The 19460-nt window shown below is 43.3% G+C and overlaps 1 protein-coding gene across 1 annotated transcript in view; it reads right to left on the bottom strand.

Annotated features, from left to right (window-relative positions):
• The window catches only part of LOC132508733 (ATP-binding cassette sub-family C member 4-like), a 171068-nt gene that overhangs the window by 48415 nt on the left and 103193 nt on the right, over nucleotides 1–19460 (bottom strand). Inside the window, 5 exon segments of the mRNA XM_060129087.1 lie at nucleotides 2459–2614; nucleotides 9528–9719; nucleotides 10811–10911; nucleotides 12631–12750; nucleotides 16989–17139. Of these exon segments, the coding sequence (XP_059985070.1) occupies nucleotides 2459–2614; nucleotides 9528–9719; nucleotides 10811–10911; nucleotides 12631–12750; nucleotides 16989–17139 (720 nt within the window).

Below are 19460 nucleotides of genomic sequence, written 5' to 3'. Positions count from 1 at the left end.
ATGCCCGTTATTTCTGCTAAATAAACAGTCTCATTTGGCCATTTCAGAAATGGGTACAATCAAAACTTAAAACTTGGGAATCTAAACTCATTTATTTTCTACTGTAATCACCAAGTCACGAATCTTAATAGCCAGAGGGAATCTTTAAATACAGGGATTATATGTACTGAAAAGTTCTTCCCATTTTTCCTGAAAGGGATCTCTTAAAAATTTTCTTTTTGGGGCTTCCCTGGTGGCGCAGTGGTTGAGAGTCCGCCTGCCGATGCAGGGGACGCAGGTTCGTGCCCCGGTCTGGGAAGATCCCACGTGCCGCGGAGCGGCTGGGCCCGTGAGCCGTGGCCGCTGAGCCTGCACGTCCGGAGCCTGTGCTCCGCAACGGGAGAGGCCACAACAGTGAGAGGCCCGCGTACCGCAAAAAAAAAAAAAAAAAAAATTTCTTTTTAATTGTAGTAAAATACACATAAAATTTACCACTTTAACCATTTTTGAGTGTACAGTTCAGTGGTATTAAATACATTCACATTGTTGTACAGCCCTCACCACCATCCAGCCACAGAACTCCTTTCATCTTGCAAAAGTGAAACTCGGTACCCATTAAACAACAACTCCCCACTTCTCCATCCTGGCAGCCACCATTCTACTTCTTGTCTCCATGAACTGACTATTCTAGGTACCTCATATTAGTAGCATCATACCGTATTTGTCCTTTGTGACTGGCTTACTTCACTTGGCATAATGTTCTCAGGGTTCATCTGTGTTGTAGCATGTGTCTGAATTTCCTTCTTTTATAAGGCTGAATAATACTGCATTGTATATATATGTACCACATTTTGTTTATCCATTCGTCTGTTGATGCACCCTTGGGTGCCTCCACCTTTTTGCAATTGAGAATAATGCTGCTGTGAACGTGCTCGTACAGAGAGCTCTTCAAGACCCTATTTCAATTCTTTTGGGTTTATAACCTTATGCAGAATTACTGGATCATATAGTAATTAGATTTTTAACTTTTTTGAGGAAACTCCATCTTGTTTTCCACAGTGGCTGCACCATTTTACACTCCTGCCAGCAATGCACGAGGATTGTAATTTCTCCACATCCTAGTCAACACTTGTTATTTTCTTTCTTTCTTTTTTTTGATAGTAGACATCTTAAGGGGTGTGAAGTGCCATCTCATTGTGGTCTGGAAGGAATATCTTGATTTCAAAAATACTTACAGTAATTCCAGGTATTTTAGAGGCCAGGGGTAGGTAGCAACTGCTGTACTCAGTCATAAGACACAAGTCCACGTTCTCCTTCCTTTGGGTGCCATGTTCTATATGCTTCCTAATCAACAGGCATTACAGAGCTCATTATACGCACATTCCAGGATGAACACTTGCCTGGATCTTTTTGTGTCGACTCCTCTTTGTGTTTCTCATCTCAAGAGGGTGTTTTTCTGAGCTTCTCTTGATGGCCAGATAATTGTAGAGAATTTAAAAAAAAACCCTCAAAATTAAAAAAACAAAATCAGCAAGGCTGTCAAAGCAGAGGGCAGGATGGCAGATGAAGGCACAGGGCCTATGTCGCCCTTGGGTATATATCTAGAGGATAGTAATTGCTCAATAAAATTCACTGAATTATGTTGGGTGGGTGAACCATAAGGAATGGCAGGAGCTTCTACTGTGCAGATAATCCAATCTCTAAGACAACACCTGAAAGTCATACATCTTTAAGAAGCAGAACAAAAGAGAACAGAATCAGAGCCCAGGAAGAGAAGGTCAATTCAACGCTCCACCATCACAGCAACTGTGTATGGGGTCTACGGGAAGCACTCCACATGCACTGACTTATGTAGTCCTCACAGCAGCTCGAAGAGTTGGTCCTGTCAGCTGCCTTGTAAGGGGGAGAAGACTGAGGTGCACAGAGATGGGATTCCGTGTCCTGTGCTCTTCCTCGTTATTCTGTACTGCCTGCCTGGTTAATCATTTATTAAGGGTTGAATTCTAAAAGGTTCCCCAGAGCATCAACACACCCTGTAATCCTCAAAGCTCCACAGTTTCACAAAGCCTTCCAGGGAGATAATCACCTTTGAAATGGTAGCTTTATTTCCTACAGCAAAATTCCATCTTTAAGACACTTGAAATTCGTGTTTTTCTGTAGGAACCTCTCCAGTGCTACACTAATCATTTATCATTTTGTTCTCAGTATTCTGTGGTTATCAGTGGATAAGACTGTGGCACCTGAGGAAGTATGAGTCCAGAAATTTGTCTGGGTCAGTTATTAAATCACATGCACACAAAACAAATGAAAGAACAAACAAACCCTGGTATCTGAGGAAAGTATCTGCTGAAAACACCTGCTGCTAAAAATATGTTCTATTGGGGGAAAACGGATCAACACTTTCATGCAATTTGAAAAAACTAATCAACTTAAAAGCAGCTTATAAAAAGAACATGTGAGAATGTTCTGATGTGCATACCTGAGGTACACCTGACATTTTCTTCTTTAAATGGTGAAATCCAATTATGGCTGTCAAGATCCCGTAGACGGAAATTTCACCTTCAGGTTCTGACAGTCTAAAAAGGGCAGCGATGAGGGAACTTTTTCCAGCTCCTGTTCTTCCCACAATGCCAACCTGTAAAGAGATCCATCGGGGTTAAGAATTCACAATATGCAACAAAGCTAGGAGAAACCCTGGCTGTTGAAGATGAATTTTTTTTTTTTTTTTTTTTGCGGTACGCGGGCCTCTCACTGTTGTGGCCTCTCCCGTCGTGGAGCACAGGCTCCGGACCCGCAGGCTCAGCGGCCATGGCTCACGGGCCCAGCCGCTCCACGGCATGTGGGATCCTCCCGGACCGGGGCACGAACCCGCATCCCCTGCATCGGCAGGCGGACTCTCAACCACTGCGCCACCAGGGAAGCCCTGAAGATGAATTTTTAACGTTCTATATAAAGAGTAGTCTGTAAGTTTCTCAACCATGGCACTGTTGACATTACGGGCTAGATAATTCATTGTTGGGGGGTCAGGGGCCTGTCCTGTGTATTACTGTAGGATGTTTAGCAGTAGCCAGGGACTCTACCCACTAGATACCAGAAGCACCTCCCACATTTTGGCAACCAAAAATATCAGATATTGACAAATGTCCCCTGGTTGAGACCCCCTGGTCCCAAAAAGAGTTAAAAATAACAGAATCAATCTACTGGCAGTGAAAAGCTAGCAGTCTCTGGCATGGACATATATACACTACGAAACGTAAAATAGCTAGTGGGAAGCAGCCGCATAGCACAGGGAGATCAGCTCGGTGCTTTGTGACCACCTAGAGGGGTGGGATAGGGAGGGTGGGAGGGAGGGAGATGCAAGAGATATGGGGACAGGGTCTTCCCTGGTGGCGCAGTGGTTGAGAGTCCGCCTGCCAATGCAGGGGACGCGGGTTCGTGGAAGATCCCACATGCCACGGAGCGGCTGGGCCCATGAGCCATGGCCGCTGAGCCTGCGCATCCGGAGCCTGTGCTCCGCACAACAGTAAGAGGCCCTCGCACCGCAAAAAAACAAAAAAAACAAAACAAGAGATATGGGGACATATGTATACGTATAGCTGATTCACTTCGTTATAAAGCAGAAACTGACACACCACTGTAAAGCAATTATACTCTAATAACGATGTTAAAAAAATATATATATATAAAACTTAAAAAAAAGCTAGCAGTCTCCTAAGTCAGCAGTCCACACCCTTTTTGGCACCAGGGACTGGTTTCGTGGAAGACAATTTCTCCATGGACAGGCGGGGCTGGAGGTGTGGGGATGGTTCAGGCGGTAGTCCGAGTGAGCGATGGGGAGCGATGGGGAGCGATGGGGAGCAGCAGATGAAGCTTCACTTGCTCGCCCGCTGCTCACCTCCCGCTGTGCAGCCCAGCTCCCAACAGGCTGCGACTGGTACCAGTCTGCGGCCTGGGGGTTGGGGACCCCACCCTAAGTGGCCCATAAGAAGTTCACTTTTAAATTAGCTTTATTCCTACTCTCTAGGCATTTTGACCTTGAGAATCATGTGGGTAATTTTACAGAGATGTCAACAAGTCAAGTAAGAAGTGTTATACATAAACAAGTACTCATTTTCTCAGGGATCTACTATTTAAGAGGAATTATTCTTTGGTAGAGAAACTAAATCACTTCCTGATGTTAAATATCGTAATTATACCCTATCTTGAAAGGAAACATCTTAAAATTATAAAATGCAGGTCTCAGTGTCCTAAAAGACAGTATCCAGCAGACAAAATACAAATAATGAGATCAACAACACAAACAACATTTGCTACTTGTATGGGACCTTCCATCTGAGCAGTTCAAAAGTCATTTTATAAACAACTTAATACTTACAATTGCTCCTTGGAAAGACACATGCAAGTTTCAGTCTAGTTATTAAAGCCAAAGTAGAGAGAAATTAAGTGCATTAAGAAGATTACGGAATCAATATAATGCAGGTAAAATGCTGGTCGGGAATAAAACTATACTGTAAAAACTGGCTTTTAACTGTGTGCATCCAAACATGTACTATACAGAAACTGGCCTTTTTTATCAATAAGCTTGCCCAACTGCGTGGTGGGAGCTTCCCAAGAGATGATTTCATTTCTATTCAGAAATTTGGAATTGATGTGGGATGTAAGACATGTTTTCAATCATTTGTAAATTTATTCAGCAAATTTTTAAAACTCACAGCTTTAAACAGAGAAGAACTAAGTCTTTCTGAGCATGTAATCAGAATGCTGGGAACTTTTCATATTTTCTCATTTGAATGCCTCCAAAGTTTCGAATCTTTGTCTGTAAAATCAATCGTAGCATTTCAAAAAAGAACTTATCTCAATAGAGATTAAGTGTAAGAAAAGTGAGTTTAGCTAGTTTTATTATTTTGTAGCCATTTTACACCTTATGTTAAACCCTAATATATGTAATATAGATGGGCCATTCTCTGCATATAGGCAGGCCCTAGTGCATGTATATAGATATGACTCATGTGTTCTGGGTACAGGCAGACCTTGAACATATGGTGGATTTGGTTCCAGACGACCACAAAAATGTGAATATCTCCAAATAAAGCAAGTCATAAGAATTTTTTTGTTTCTCTGTACATATAAAAGTTATGCTTACACTATACTGTAGCCTACTAAGTGTACAATAGCATTATATCTGAAAAACAATGTACATACCTTAATTTTCAAATACTTTATTGCTAAAAAAACGTGCTAACCATCATCTGAGACTTCACTGGGTTGTAGTAACATTAAAGAATGCTGACCACAGATCACCATAACAGATACAATAATATTGAAAAGATCTGGAATATTGCAAGAATTACCAAAATGTGACACAGAGACAGGGAGTGAACAAAGGCTGTAAGAAAAGTGGGGCCAATGGACTTGCTTGATGCAGGGTTGCCACAAATGTTCAATTTGTAAAAAATGCATGATCTGTGAAGCACAATAAAAGCAGGTATGCCTGTATTTCTGGGTGTTCTCAGATGTAAACCAACGCACATCAGGACACAGGCGAGAACTGTGTCTGTGAGAATGTGCATATGTTCCCATACTATCAGGGGCACCGAGGGCTGCTCACACCGTGAGTACCTAAGAAAAAGGCAACTCAAAGAAGATCTGCTCTGGCTATTCCTACCATTCAGTTATCAAAATTCACTCTGGAAGTCTTTCCCAGGACACCAATGGGTTTTTCCAATTGCCCGTGGAAAGTGTCACCAGTATCAGTAAGTTTACATTCCTAACACCAAAAACACTTGGAGACAGTCTTATTTCAGTGCTTTGTGACATACCCATTCTATTTTCTCAAACAGGCCAGGGTTGGCCTCTGACTAACACACCAACTTGTTAGACATTTGCCCCTGGATCTCTCTTCATACGTCAAACTCAACATGATCAACACCCAATGCCCCACACAAAACAGCTGCTTCCTCTGACTTCCCCACTCTACTCTCATTACTTCTTTCTCAGGCTCATGGGCTCACAATGTCCACCTTACTTCCAGCTTTCCCTGAGTCCAGCATGGTGCCAAGCCCTGCAGATTCTACTGCAATGTTTCATGACTCAATCCCCCACTGAGTCTCTCTCCTTTGAAACTCTTTCCTTGATCATAATCAGTGCAAATGAATTTGCAAAGTAAATTCTAGCTATACCCCAGCACTCTGATTAAAAACCATTCTTAAGATGTTGATGTTTTTACCTTCTAGACTTGTATGTTGATGTGTTCTTGAAGATACAAGCTCATATACTTAAACAGAATGGGATTAACATGAACATACAGTTGTAATCTGCTTTCATTCAGTATTTCATAAAAGTATTTATTTTAATGGCTACATAATATTACAGTATATGTGATCATTTATTTAACAAACCCCCAATTTCCGGATAGGTAGATGGTCTCCAATATTTTGCTATTATAAATAACTCTGTTAAATATCACTGAAGCTAAATCTTTGCAAACAACCTTCATTATTTCCTTAAGAGAAATTCTTAGGTGTGCAACTGATAAGAAACAGGTATGAACATTTTCAGAGGAAGCTGTTAAGTAGCGCCAACCTACCCTCCAGAAATATGATAATATTTTGTTTTCCTTTTTTTTTTTTAATTTTCGCCGTGCTGCATGGCTTGGGGGATCTTAGCTAACCATACAGGGATTGAACCCGGGCCCACGGCAGTGGAAGTGCTGGGTCTTAACCCCTGGACTGCTAGGGAATTCCGGATACCATTTTCTACTCCCACTCGTAAACTAGGCGCACATTAGCAAACCCAGGTGTTATAACTTTGTTTTACTTGACATCAGTTTGATTCCAAAAAGTGGAATCACTTTCCCTGAGGTCTTGCTGGAGGCCCAGCAGCTACTGGCTCCCTGCCTTCCGCATCTGCCCACCCTGGTCCACGTGCACCCACTTCTCAGATTAAACTCCCGAAGGTGGCTCTGTGCCCGTCACTCCACCCTGGAAAGTCTGCTACAAAACCGTCCCCGCTAACCTCTCCATCCTCCACCTCCACGAGGCAGCTTCCCTGGGGTTACTAGGTAGTCGTGACGGCTGAACGTGAAAATGTGTGCTATACACCTGGCAGTTCTTTTCCCTGAATGCTCTGCAGGTGCCTGGTTCTTCACTCACTGAATCAGGGCATCGTGCCTTTGCTCATGCTGGTCCCACCTTCCGGAATGCCTTCCACATGCATTTCCACCTGCTGAAACCCTAACCATATATCACTAAGTCTGCCTCACCGGCCTAATTCCTCAGAAATGCTCTTCCTGACCCCTCCTGTGGACTCCTCTCAACCCTAATAGACGTGATACCATCTTGTTCTAAAGTTCCATAAAAATGATGACCTCCTTCTATCTTACAAAGCTAATATGGCCTTTTTCTTATTTTTTCAACTGGACTGTATGTGTTGACAGCAGGATCTGTATTGGATTTGCCTTTGTGTTACCTGTGGTGTCCTGAGACAAAGAGGCATTATGTAGGGAGCTGAGATTTTTAACTCAAGCTGGAGAAATTTATGGAAAATTGATTACCATATTATTTAGGTATACAATAAGTTGGGCAGAGAAAAGACATGACAGATGGATCCTGCCACCATACATACAATTGCAAATGGCCAACCTCACATTTTCATGGGGCAGACAATTGATACAGTATAAGTGGTTACAGTCATTTACACACTATGAAAATGACAACAATCTTTGTCCAGGAATTTACTCTATGCTAGTCTCCATGCTGGTGCTTTAAGTGCCTTATCTTTTTTTTTTTTTTTTTTTTTTTTTTTGCTGTACGTGGGCCTCTCACTGTTGTGGCCTCTCCCGTTGCGGAGCACAGGCTCCGGACGCGCAGGCTCAGCGGCCATGGCTCACAGGCCCAGCCGCTCCGCGGCACGTGGGATCTTCCCGGACCGGGGCACGAACCCGTGTCCCTTGCATCGGCAGGCGGACTCTCAACCACTGCGCAGTGCCTTATCTTAAGTTGTTCAACAACCCTAGAGGTTAGGTCCTATCACTTCCATTTTGCAAAAGAAAAGACTGAGACTTAGTAAGATTAATTAGTCTGCCTGAAACAACAGAGCCCGTGAGTCACAGGACGGGACTCAAATACATGCATCGGCCTGTTTTCCATTCTGCTGAGGCCTCCTTATCACCTGGATGGCCTGGCAGCTTATTATGCCCCTCTGTGTAGCTAGAAGAGAAAGTGGGGAGAGGTGTAGCTGCAGTTAAAAGAACAGGCCTACCATATACATCCTATGCCAGACAGTTAAAGCAAGACATGGACACAGGTACCTGAGCTTGGGGGCTGGCTGTCAGCAGGAAGAACTGGCGCCCACAGCTGCGCTGGCAGAGAAACCTGCAGCTGCGTGGGCTCCTAGTGCCTGGGAAACAGGCCAAACAGACCTAGTGCCCTGCTTCGGGCAGCAAGAGTAATTTTTGAGCCCGTCAGGTAGTGAAAGAGCTGCACATACACTGCTACACCGGGCTGTCTCTGACTCGGAGCCCAGGCAGGGCCGAGCCTGTGGTGAAATACCTATAGTGCCCACAGGAGGCTGGTGTGGGGAAGGCCAGACAGCAGGATGAAAACTGCCTGTGATGAAGACAGACTCCGCTGAAAAGATGCAAATACATGCACTGGAATCACACAGAATTAGATTATAGTGTAAAGGCATGATTTGCAGAATATAAAAGTAAGTAAATTTGTAGGGTAAGTGGCACAGAACTTTCTAGAGCCGCATGCTAAGACACAAGAGGGGTTAGGTGATTCATGAGCTCAACTGCAAACTGTCAAAGGACATTTCTTGGAAATCACAGGTTATCAGTCATCAAAAATTGCCTATGAGGGACTTCCCTGGTGGCGCAGTGGTTAAGAATCCACCTGCCAATGCAGGGGACACGGGTTCAAGCCCTGGTCCAGGAAGATCCCACATGCCGCGGAGCAACTAAGCCCATGTGCCACAACTACTGAGCCTGTGCTCTAGAGCTCGTGAGCCACAACTGCTGAGCTCGCGTGCCGCAACTACTGAAGCCCACGCACCTAGAGCCCGTGCTCCGCAACAAGAGAAGCCACCGCGATGAGAAGCCCACGCACTGCAACGAAGAGTAGCCCCCGCTCGCCGCAACTAGAGAAAGCCTGCGTGCAGCAACGAAGACCCAATGCAGCCAAAAATAAAAATAAATAAATAAAATAAATAAATTTTTTAAAAAATTGCCTATGGGAGAGAAATGACCTTACTGGGAGGTCTTGTTTAAATGTGATTCTGAGTCAAGAAGTCTGGGTGGGCCTGAGATTCTGCATTTCGAAGAAGCTCCAGGGCCCACCAACCACCGTGAGGCAGCTCCCCACACAGGGAAAGAAATGCTGGGATCCCCATTCCATGGTCGGTTTCCAAGAAAGATTCACCTCCAGTGTCACTGATCTAATCTGCATCCAGGAGGAACAAAGAGTCCCCCTGACACACTGATGAGGAACCCAACAGCAGGTGCAGTGCTAAATCTTAAGCTGGATTTTAAAGAGGCAAATGGCTTAAACAAACCTTTCCTCTTGAGTTAATGACAGGTCCTTCAATACCAGAGGCCCATCCAAGCTGTACCTTAAGTTAATATTTTGAAAGAAAATCTGTCCTTCATGGGGCCAGGCTGGTGGTGGAAGATGAAAGAAGTATTGCCAGGGTGCTTCTTTCTCGAGGTCTGTATATTCAATCACTCTTTCTACTGAAATCATCTGAAACACATATGACATCACATGAGTCAGGAAGGGAAGGTCTTGTTCATGGATGTTCAGAGATTGTACATGAAGTATTCTGCTTTTCTATCTTTACATCCGCGTTTCTATGGGTAAGAATATCTAAGGTCTTAGCAAACACAAAGGACAGAAGTAGGAGTTTGATGAAGCCTTTGATGATTTGCAAACTTGTTTATGGCCTTGTAACACTGTCCTTTACAGCTACTTCCTTCAACACTATATTAAAATTAAAGAATTAGAGAAATGAATGCAAAGATTTTATTGATCCACTCTTCACACCTGAATAAAAAGCAAAAGAATTTTGTTAAAGAAAAGAATACTTATGGACACCAGTCAGTAATGTGTTGCTACAGAAGGGCCATCTGTCATAGATGAGCAGACTGGATGGCCATCAAACCTCATTTTAATCATTAATCACTTTCTACTGTATTAGAAGAAAGAAATGGAAAGATTTTGTTTTTATTGTTTCTCTCCCTTTAGGAGAAAAGATGCTAATGTTCAAAAGAGACTATAATTTACATATTGACTAAGGCCTTTTAAACAACTTTAATTTGACACCTTTGATAGCTCATTCTGAGACGGGGCTTATCCTACCAGAAAAAAGGGACACCAGCAAATTCAGGTGTTCAACACATACAAGATCAAATGCTAAAATGGGGGACAGAGGAACCTATTAATTAAATAAACAAACCTCAAAATACTGAATTCTTCTTTTACCAAAAATGAGGAATTACCCCGTAAGAAACAAAAATAAACAAACCCCTAAGAAATTAGCTTATATTCTCTCCAGGATTTCAGAACCTCCCTCTTACAGAGACATTTATTATATTTGAAGACAGCTTGTGATGAATATAAAACCTGCTGATACGGCACACATAAGACTGAGAAAAAGATATATATATATATATCTTATTTTACATTAACTTTAAACAGATGGAGGAGGATATAAAAAATCTTTTACCTATGACGTAAAAATAAGTTTTACTATTTTACATAAGAATTGCTTTTATGCCATTTAATGGCAAGGAGACTTGAAAAAGCTAAGAACGGTAAGATAAGACCAACATCACCATATTCTCAACTCTGACGCTTTGCCAGACGCACCACTGGGTCACCCCCATGAGCGTGAGGGCGAGAGACAGCGCCAGGCCCACCTTACCAGCATCCAAAGCTAAATGAGGAAGAAGAAGGGGAATAGTCTCATTCTCAACCCCTTGCTCAGCTCCTTCTGTCACTTTACCAAGAAGACCCCTTTACATATTTAAATCATTTCATGCAATGACAGTATTACTCATACTTTTACTATCTGTTGATTGAGACAATAATACAGTGAAAAAAAAAACCCACTATAAATTTAGAAAGAATGTTAGATGCGTTTATTAATCCCAACAGGATTGACATACATTTTACAGTATTATATAGGTGAGGAATAATGTCATTATTCAGACCTTCGTCATTATGCTTTCAAGGATCATTATGTAATTTCACTTACTACGTCCAATGTAGCTGCAGATGAAACCACGAAACACAAGGCAATGGGTTTTAAGAACCACTGCTTTTAAATCTAAATACTACTCTCATTGTTTCTTATTCAATGTTGTTCCTATGGAAGAGTTAGGGATGGTGAGTTCATGGCACTCAGGCCAACCTGCTCATCTGGTACCCACACAGCAGGGAGGATACTGTTCTTTCCTACAGGGAATCTTTCTCACCTCAATACCCACAACCGAGATCTAAGTAGCCCTAAAGCTAAAACCTAAAGTGCTAAGCTGAACAAAAATCTTAACGGTAAACTTGGTTCTCTCCTCTCCTCCCAACGATAGGACACTACCTGGAATGTTCAGAAGGTCAGCTTGCTACAGTTGCGAAGACCTCCACCCATTCAAAGAAAGAAAAGAAAAAGATAAAAGGTCTCATCAAGACACAAATGACTTCACATGGACCACACTGTGGAATCACACGCTATAAATGCTATAATACAATTTATTAGAACCAAACAGTGTATATTAGACAAGATGGCAAGAGTCATAATAAAGAACATGGAAAAATGGTCTCGTTGGTACATTTCCTGCAGTGCTGGGCCTCAGTGAGGCTCATCCTCTCACATGTCAACTGTTCCCTTTTCTCCAGTAGCAGAGAGCTCAGCTCACACTGTGTTTCCAGCACCTTCTGCACTTACTGCAGGCCCTGCATAGCGTTTATTCTTACGAGCCATCAGCTAACGGGATCTGCATGTGGCTTTCAAAATGCCACTTTATCTCCAAAATACAATAAAGACTGGATAACTGAGCCAGGATTTTATAGACTTAGAGAAAATTCTGAAATTTCTACCTAGAAAAAACTTCACTGGTACAAAGAATAATACACATCAACTGGGCGGCAAATCAGGAAATTATTTTCCTCAATCACATCTGCTGCCCTTCATGCTGTGAAAAGAGAGTCCGCAAACTACAGCCTGGGGGCCAAAAACAGCCCACCACCTGTTCTGAAAATAAAGTTTTATTGGACCACAGCCACTGGCCATTTGCTGATGTATTATCTTTGTCTGTCTTTGTGCTGAAACAGGAAAGTTGAAAAGTTACAATAGAGATAGTATGGCAAACAAAGCCTAAATTATTACTCTCTGGCTCTTTGCAAAACAAAGTTTGCTGACTCCTGCCCTAAAGGGACAGAAAGCCACAGGTCACAGTGATGGAAGGACAATGCAAGCCAGTGAGGGGAGAAAAGCAGGGGTGTGACAGAGGAAGAGGGAAGTTCAGAGGGGAGGCTGAGAGGAAGGGCTGGGGAGGCGCAGAGAGAGGTGTGGGCCGGCAAGGCCACCTGACAAGGACTCAAGCCTCAGAAGGCAGCACCTCCCATCCTTTGAAATCATGTCCAGAAACTTACAGACCTGAATGCAAATCCTGGTGCGCATCGAACAGTTCCTGAAACTTCTGTTCAGCATTGTTCGCCCGGATGGTCCAGAGTCCCCGGAAGGAAGATGCTAGGTGGGAAAACACTAGGCTCTGTGCTTGGCGAAGCAGAGACAGACAAACAACAAAGAAAGTTAGGGAGGCTGGATGCAAGGAAACCAACTGCCTCTCGTGCTCTGTGGTTGCACATCCTGCCAAAGGGCTTCCTGGTGGGCTGCCTGGGAGAAGAGGGATGATGCCCCTTCCGTAGAGGGTCCTCCACATGAAACCCCCAACTCCTGGTCACACCAAGCTTCACTTTTATGACGTGGAAATGAAGATTCCCTCTGAACCTATCTTTGACCAAATTCAAATCACAGCTAGATTTAGATAAAGAAATTCTTTACTAGCTCATTCATCAAGGTCCTCCTCAAACATGCTTCCCTCCAAATTCTTCCCTGATATCCCTCCAGTTGGAAATTGTTCACTAATTTTTTAAAAACTTAATGAAGTCTAGTTGATTTGCAATAATGTGTTAGTTTCAGGTATATAGCATAGTGATTCAGTTTTTTTCTGATTATGTTCCATTATAGGTTATTACAAGTTACTGCATAGAATTCCCTGTGCTATACAGTAAATCCTTGTTGCTCACCTACTTTATGTATAGTAGTGTGTGTCTGTTAATCCCATACTCCTAATTTGTTCCTCCCTCCCTCCCTGCCTGCTTTGGTAACCGTAAGTTTGTTTTCTATGTCTCTGAGTCTGTTTCTGTTTTGTATATATAGTCATTTGTATTGTTTTTTAGATTCCACATATAAGTGATATCATATAGTATTTATACTGCCCTTCTCTGACTGACTCTACTCAGAATAATATTCTCTAGGTCCAACCATTTTGCTGCAAATGGCAATATTTCATTCTTCTTCATGGCTGAGTACTATCCACTAATTTTTGAGTCAGCAGCATTTTTCAATTTAATTCTCTGTGAGAGTGCTCACCACACTGAATTTTGATGAGCTATCTGTGTTGTCTCCACCTCAGATTAGTAACTTAAGGGCTGGGATAAAATCGGCATATCCCCCAAACTGGAACAGTGCCAGGCACAGGACTGGGGTGAGATACGAAGGTGAAGGGACAGTCTGCTGTCTCCCTGCATCCTGGGACTTCCCCTGAACCTGCATCAAGAGTCTCTTTGCAGGTCACGGAGCCTGGGTACCACATTGCCCTTTTGCCCATAGGACCCGGGCAGCCAAGGCATCTCTGAATGGTCTTGACTCCACTCCATGAACCTGATGGATGTTTTTATAACTGCCTGCTGGATACCTGAGGCTTCTGGAGGTCACTCTGCATGTGACACTCACATCACTCTTTTAGAATCTGACCGTGGCCTTAATGTCCGTTCTCTTTTGAGTGACTTCATGTGGGTCTGGGGCCTGGTGTCACATTCATTTCCTGGCATCTTCTCTAAGAGCACACTGAACACGAGCACCAGGGTCTGGCTCCTGCACATCAAGGAACAGTTGGGCTTCAGGCTGCTGGGCAGGGAGGACCCTTACGATTTTCATTGCCCACCATGAACTAGGCTATAACCTGCTGTTGTCAGGGACAGATAGTGTGAGTCTGTGACCCTGGATATGGCTTCAGCATTCAGGCACGGCCAAATGAATAGAGCTGGCTAGAGAAAGGCAACCAAACTTCATCTTGGCTTTACGTACTGCTCCCTGACTGACCACTGCTACGCTCGCTTTTGCAAAAATATGCAAAAAAAAACCCCATTATAATCAGCTGCAGATTTGTCATTAAGATGACAAAAGTTAACCTAAGCTTCCAGTGGCAGCTAGGCAGTAGGATCTGAAAATAAACCTCAGGTCGGTGCTTTGTGACCGCCTGGAGGGGTGGGATAGGGAGGGTGGCAGGGAGGGAGATGCAAGAGGGAAGAGATGTGGGAACATAGGTATATGTATAACTGATACACTTTGTTAGAAAGCAGAAACTAACACACCATTGTAAAGCAATTATACTCCAATAAAGGTGTTAAAATAAATAAATAAATAAATGAAAATAAACCTCAGGACTTTAGTAGTTCTTCAGAGCACAAAAATGAAGCAGGTTTATGTCGTCTGGCCATAGCAATCAGGCGTCCTTCTTTTTGCTAGTGGCTCTAGCAGTGGCCTTAAGACATACTATCATTTACTGTACAGAGAAAACAGCAGTGTTATTATTTATGACACAGACCCACTATCTAGAGAGAAAACATAAACAGTTCTAATGAACTGACCACCACATTTAGTTATCTGGGGAAGTGGAGGAGGGGGTATCCAGATTGAACTTACGGTCTAACACTGTCACAGCCTACTAGGGGTGCCGAAAACACAAATACTCCACGGGAGCTGTGCCCAAGTTTTCAAAACCCCCATAACAAACACTGAAGAATTCCTGTACTGATTCTTTAAAAAAGCCTCAGGAGGTGCCCTCCTCTCCACTTTCATACAGATGGGAGGCGGCCCTTGCCCCAGGCAAACATCTCTGTCAAGCATTCCTTCTGGTACAACTCCTCTTTGAATGTACCAGATCTGCTTTGCAACAAGACTGTTGAATGACTCCATTTCGTGAGTGGCCTCAAATCATAAAACACCTGAAGCCTTGCGTACACAGAAGACTGGATGGAGCTCATCACTTCCTCTTCTGCTTCCCCAGGTCCTACCATCCTACCAAGTCACATGGGCAGAACAGCGCACACATCTGGACTCTACTGCTCCACAGTCCATTCAAACACCTCACAAAACCAGACCTCACGGGGCTTTAGCTGGTTCTCTTGATGACTGAACGTTTTGTCTACAGCTTTTATGAAACTGATGCCCACTATCCTTTATGTAGATACTTAGGATAAATGCCTCTTAAGAATTCATTACTTTAGGGGCTTCCCTGGTGGCGCAGTGGTTGGGAATCCGCCTGCTAATGCAGAGGACACGGGTTCGAGCCCTGGTCTGGGAGGATCCCACATGCCGCGGAGCAACTGGGCCCGTGAGCCACAACTACTGAGCCTGAGCGTCTGGAGCCTGTGCTCCGCAACAAGAGAGGCCGCGATAGTGAGAGTCCCGCGCACCATGATGAAGAGTGGCCCCCACTTGCCACAACTAGAGAAAAGCCCTCACACAGAAACAAAAACCCAACACAGCAAAGATAAATAAATTAATTAATAAACTCCTACCCCCAACATCTTCTTTAAAAAAAAAAAAAAGAATTCATTGCTTTAAAAAAACACACAAATACCACAACAAAAAAACTCCTTTGTCTCCATGAATGTAGATGTTTTTCCACTTAGTAGATACGAAGAACCTTGGGATCAATATGTTTCACTTCTCGGCTTGGTTTCTAGAAAGTTAAGTTGGTATTAATTTGCAATAACTGCCCATGGCTGGGATTTCTGATGTAAACATCTTCCTTCCTTCCTTTTTGGCTATTGTCCTTATACCTTTTTAAAAAATATATAACAATTCTACTTATAATTTTTTGTTTCAATATTAACGAAATATGTTTGTGCATTAATAGCGAGATAAGCTCTGAATTATTTCGTCCTCTCTGATTACCTGCAGAATAGAATAATTAATCATAAAATGTGTTTCCCATTATTCTAAAACTAGGAAGTTGAATGGAGTAATAAACTACATGCGTACGGAACGGATTCTCCCTCCTGTGTCCTTCTTAGGGGATTATTTTCAGCAGCCATTTATATGAACAGCATTGGGGAAGGGGGACCACAAACAGGGTGGTACCACGCCAAATACTGGTGATGATAACTGCAAACCTGAAAATGACAGCACTTACCTTTTCAAAGCATTTAACAAGTGCAACTTAACTGCCATCTTTGAACATGAGAAAGAATGTATCTTTCAAATATATTACTTCTGACATATGTTTCCTGATGTCTCCTTTCCTTTTCCTAATCTTTTCCTTTCCTTGTCACTTCTAGTAACTTTTGGAGAAGAAAAATCCCGTTTCCCTTCATTAGTTCCAGCATGATGAAATATTGTATTTTTAAGAAAAGTATTTATGGAGTAGATGCTCTGTGTGAGGAAGCATGTCATGAACAAGACAGAAACAGTCCCCTGTCCTCACGGTGCTCAATTCGTCCTCCTCGTGCTAAAATGCAAAGCTGCAGCTGACCCGCCACCAGCTCCATTTGCCTTAAGGGCCACATGGACTCACAGCGGCCATAATATCTAATTACCTAATGTTAACTTAGTGAGAAATTCCAGAAGACAGAGTCTGCAGAATTTCAGGGGTCTGGTCCATTACAGCACAAATGGAAGCCAGGCTGAGATGCCATCCCAACCCGAGAGCCCTGGGAACTCACCTGCACATTCCAGGCGTTTGACATCTCCTGACGTCTCTGAGAAATATTGCCGAAGAACAAAGAAAATGATGCCAAGGGGAACCAGGGGCATCACAGTCCAAGGAATCACAGCCACCATCACGCCGGCCACACCAGTCACAAGGAGAAATGTCTAAAAGAGCAGAAAGAGATACAGAGGCCTCCTTGTCAAGGATTCTTTTCAAAGATAAACTTGGCTGTTTTGTTAGGATTGCATTCCTTTCCTTGAAAGCCTTGTTGGAATGGTAGGGAATGCTTTCCCATCCAGAGAAATAAAATTATAGGTGGCCCTCGTATTTATTTATTGCATGTGTCAAACACTGTAAGAACTTTCTAGGTATTAGCACTTGTGATACACTCAGTAGCCCTGTGAGGCAGGCATTACTATTTTTCACAGATGAGAATATTCAAGACTCAGAGTAGGACTTGAATCCCAAACTATCATGAGTCAGTAGGTGCTACCGGAGAGATGAGCAAGCAGGTACCGCAGATGAGGAATTCAGAAGCTTCGTCTATACATGTAGGGGTAAAGAAGTGGTTAATTACAAATTCAGTGTCCAGAAAAGCAGGAAAAAATTCAAATGTTGACCTCTGGAAGTAGGAATTCCTCTTTCTTTCTTGGTTTTCTAACCATAGTTAGTATTTACTGAGTGCTGAATGTGTACCGGGCTGTACATTTAATACTTCACGTGTATTTACTTAGTTGATCCTCAAAATAGCCCTATCGAGTAATAGTATTATCTCACCTTACAGATGGAGACACTGAGGCACAGGGAGAGGAAAAGCAACTTGATCAAGACGGCAAAACACAAGTCATGGAGCTGGAGAGCCCAGGTTACAGCCATTATGACATATTTAAGCTTGCTCCCAACTTTCTATCATTATGCAAAGTATTTAAAATGTCCATTTCAAAGGCTAATGATTATAACAACAGCAGATGCCGTCTACCAGGTGTTTACTGTATGCAAGGCACTGTGCTAAGAGTTCCATGAACATTCACTTAATCATCATCTCATCCCACGAGGTGATTTTATCTCAGGAAATGATCTTGGCTTAAAAAGACAGCAGACAGAATAGAAACCCAGGGCACTGAAGGATGCTGATTTAAACATCCATCTTTCTCGGGAGAAGTATGATATCACGGCGTACAGCTTCAGGCGACAGGAACGCAATCAGCACTTAGCATCTCCTGCTGTGAAAGCGGGGCAGGGTTGGGGGGACGTGCAGATTCACATAGCGTCAGCCAAGGCCTCTGAATTTTAGTCTCAGATGGATACAAATCCATGGTGACCTGTACAGGTCACAGAGCGCTGGGGAAACACAGCGAAGAACGTGTGAACACTTTTTTGAGGATTCTAAGAGACTGACAACTGAATTTCACAGGCTGGTTTAACAGAAAGAGTGGCATGAATAATTTGCAGGTAGTAATCACATTTGATGGAAATTTTGACCTAAAAGGAGCTGGGCTGGGAAGGTTGAGATGCTTGTCCGAGTGAACACCAGTTGTTCTGTGTCCTCTCAGAGCCAGCACCTGCATCCTGTGCTCTCCAGCGCAGGGCCCTCCCCGCCTTGTCACCCAGGGCAGCTGGCCCCGGCGCATCTCTGAGGGACGGGTTAGCGGGGTAATGCCTGTATCACAGAGATGCAGGTTATCGTTTCACAGCTCTTCCAAATCAGTTTTCTCAGGGGATCCTCACGACCATCTTGTGAATAAGAAAAGTAAGAACTGTCCTTTCCATTTACAGATAAGAAACATGAAGCTGGGAGGTAAGTAGTTGTCCTAAGTTTTCCCGGAAAGTTAGTGCGTTCCTTAGAGAAAGCCAGGAACTGTTCATACTCAGGAAATCCCAGAGCCACAGCTGCAGGCAGGAGGGGCCTGGAAGGAGGAGGAAGCTTCCAGAACTGTGACTTTATGACCAGGAGCCCTTGTGAACCAAACTGCATGATCTGGATGTAGACCCATGTGCTTTTCCTGTTTCTCCCAGTCTCTGCCTTGGTATCAGTATAAAACTCAGAAGAGGAATGGAATTCTGAAGGAACAATAACAATCATAAGCGGAGAAAAATAGGGCTGTCTGACCTCTCTCCTATTATACCTACAGCTGAACAATTTCTTACAGCCACCAGATTAATTGATGTGTCCCACTCTGCTACACCCTTCGTGCTCACGGGGAGGGTCCTTCCAGCTCCTTCTATGTCTAGCCTTAAGTAAAGTCACTTGGCTTGCCATTGTTGGTTGTCAGGAAAAAAACCTGCTGAAATGTCAATTAGGAAAAAATCCAAATTACAGTTTTTTAGCAGATTCACATCATTTGATTGGACAACATTCACCAGTTTCAATAATCTGGCTCTCCCCAGGTGAGGGTCTGTTATGACTAACCCAGCCCGGCAGATTACCTGGGAAGCAGAGGTAAGATCAAAACAAAGGGCTCGGGGCTTCCCTGGTGGCGCAGTG

This window comes from Lagenorhynchus albirostris, chromosome 18, assembly GCF_949774975.1.
Source record: "Lagenorhynchus albirostris chromosome 18, mLagAlb1.1, whole genome shotgun sequence".
Taxonomy (NCBI): Eukaryota; Metazoa; Chordata; class Mammalia; order Artiodactyla; family Delphinidae; genus Lagenorhynchus; species Lagenorhynchus albirostris.
The sequence above is the reverse complement of the archived record's forward strand: the minus strand, read 5'-3'. Positions and strand labels throughout refer to the sequence as shown.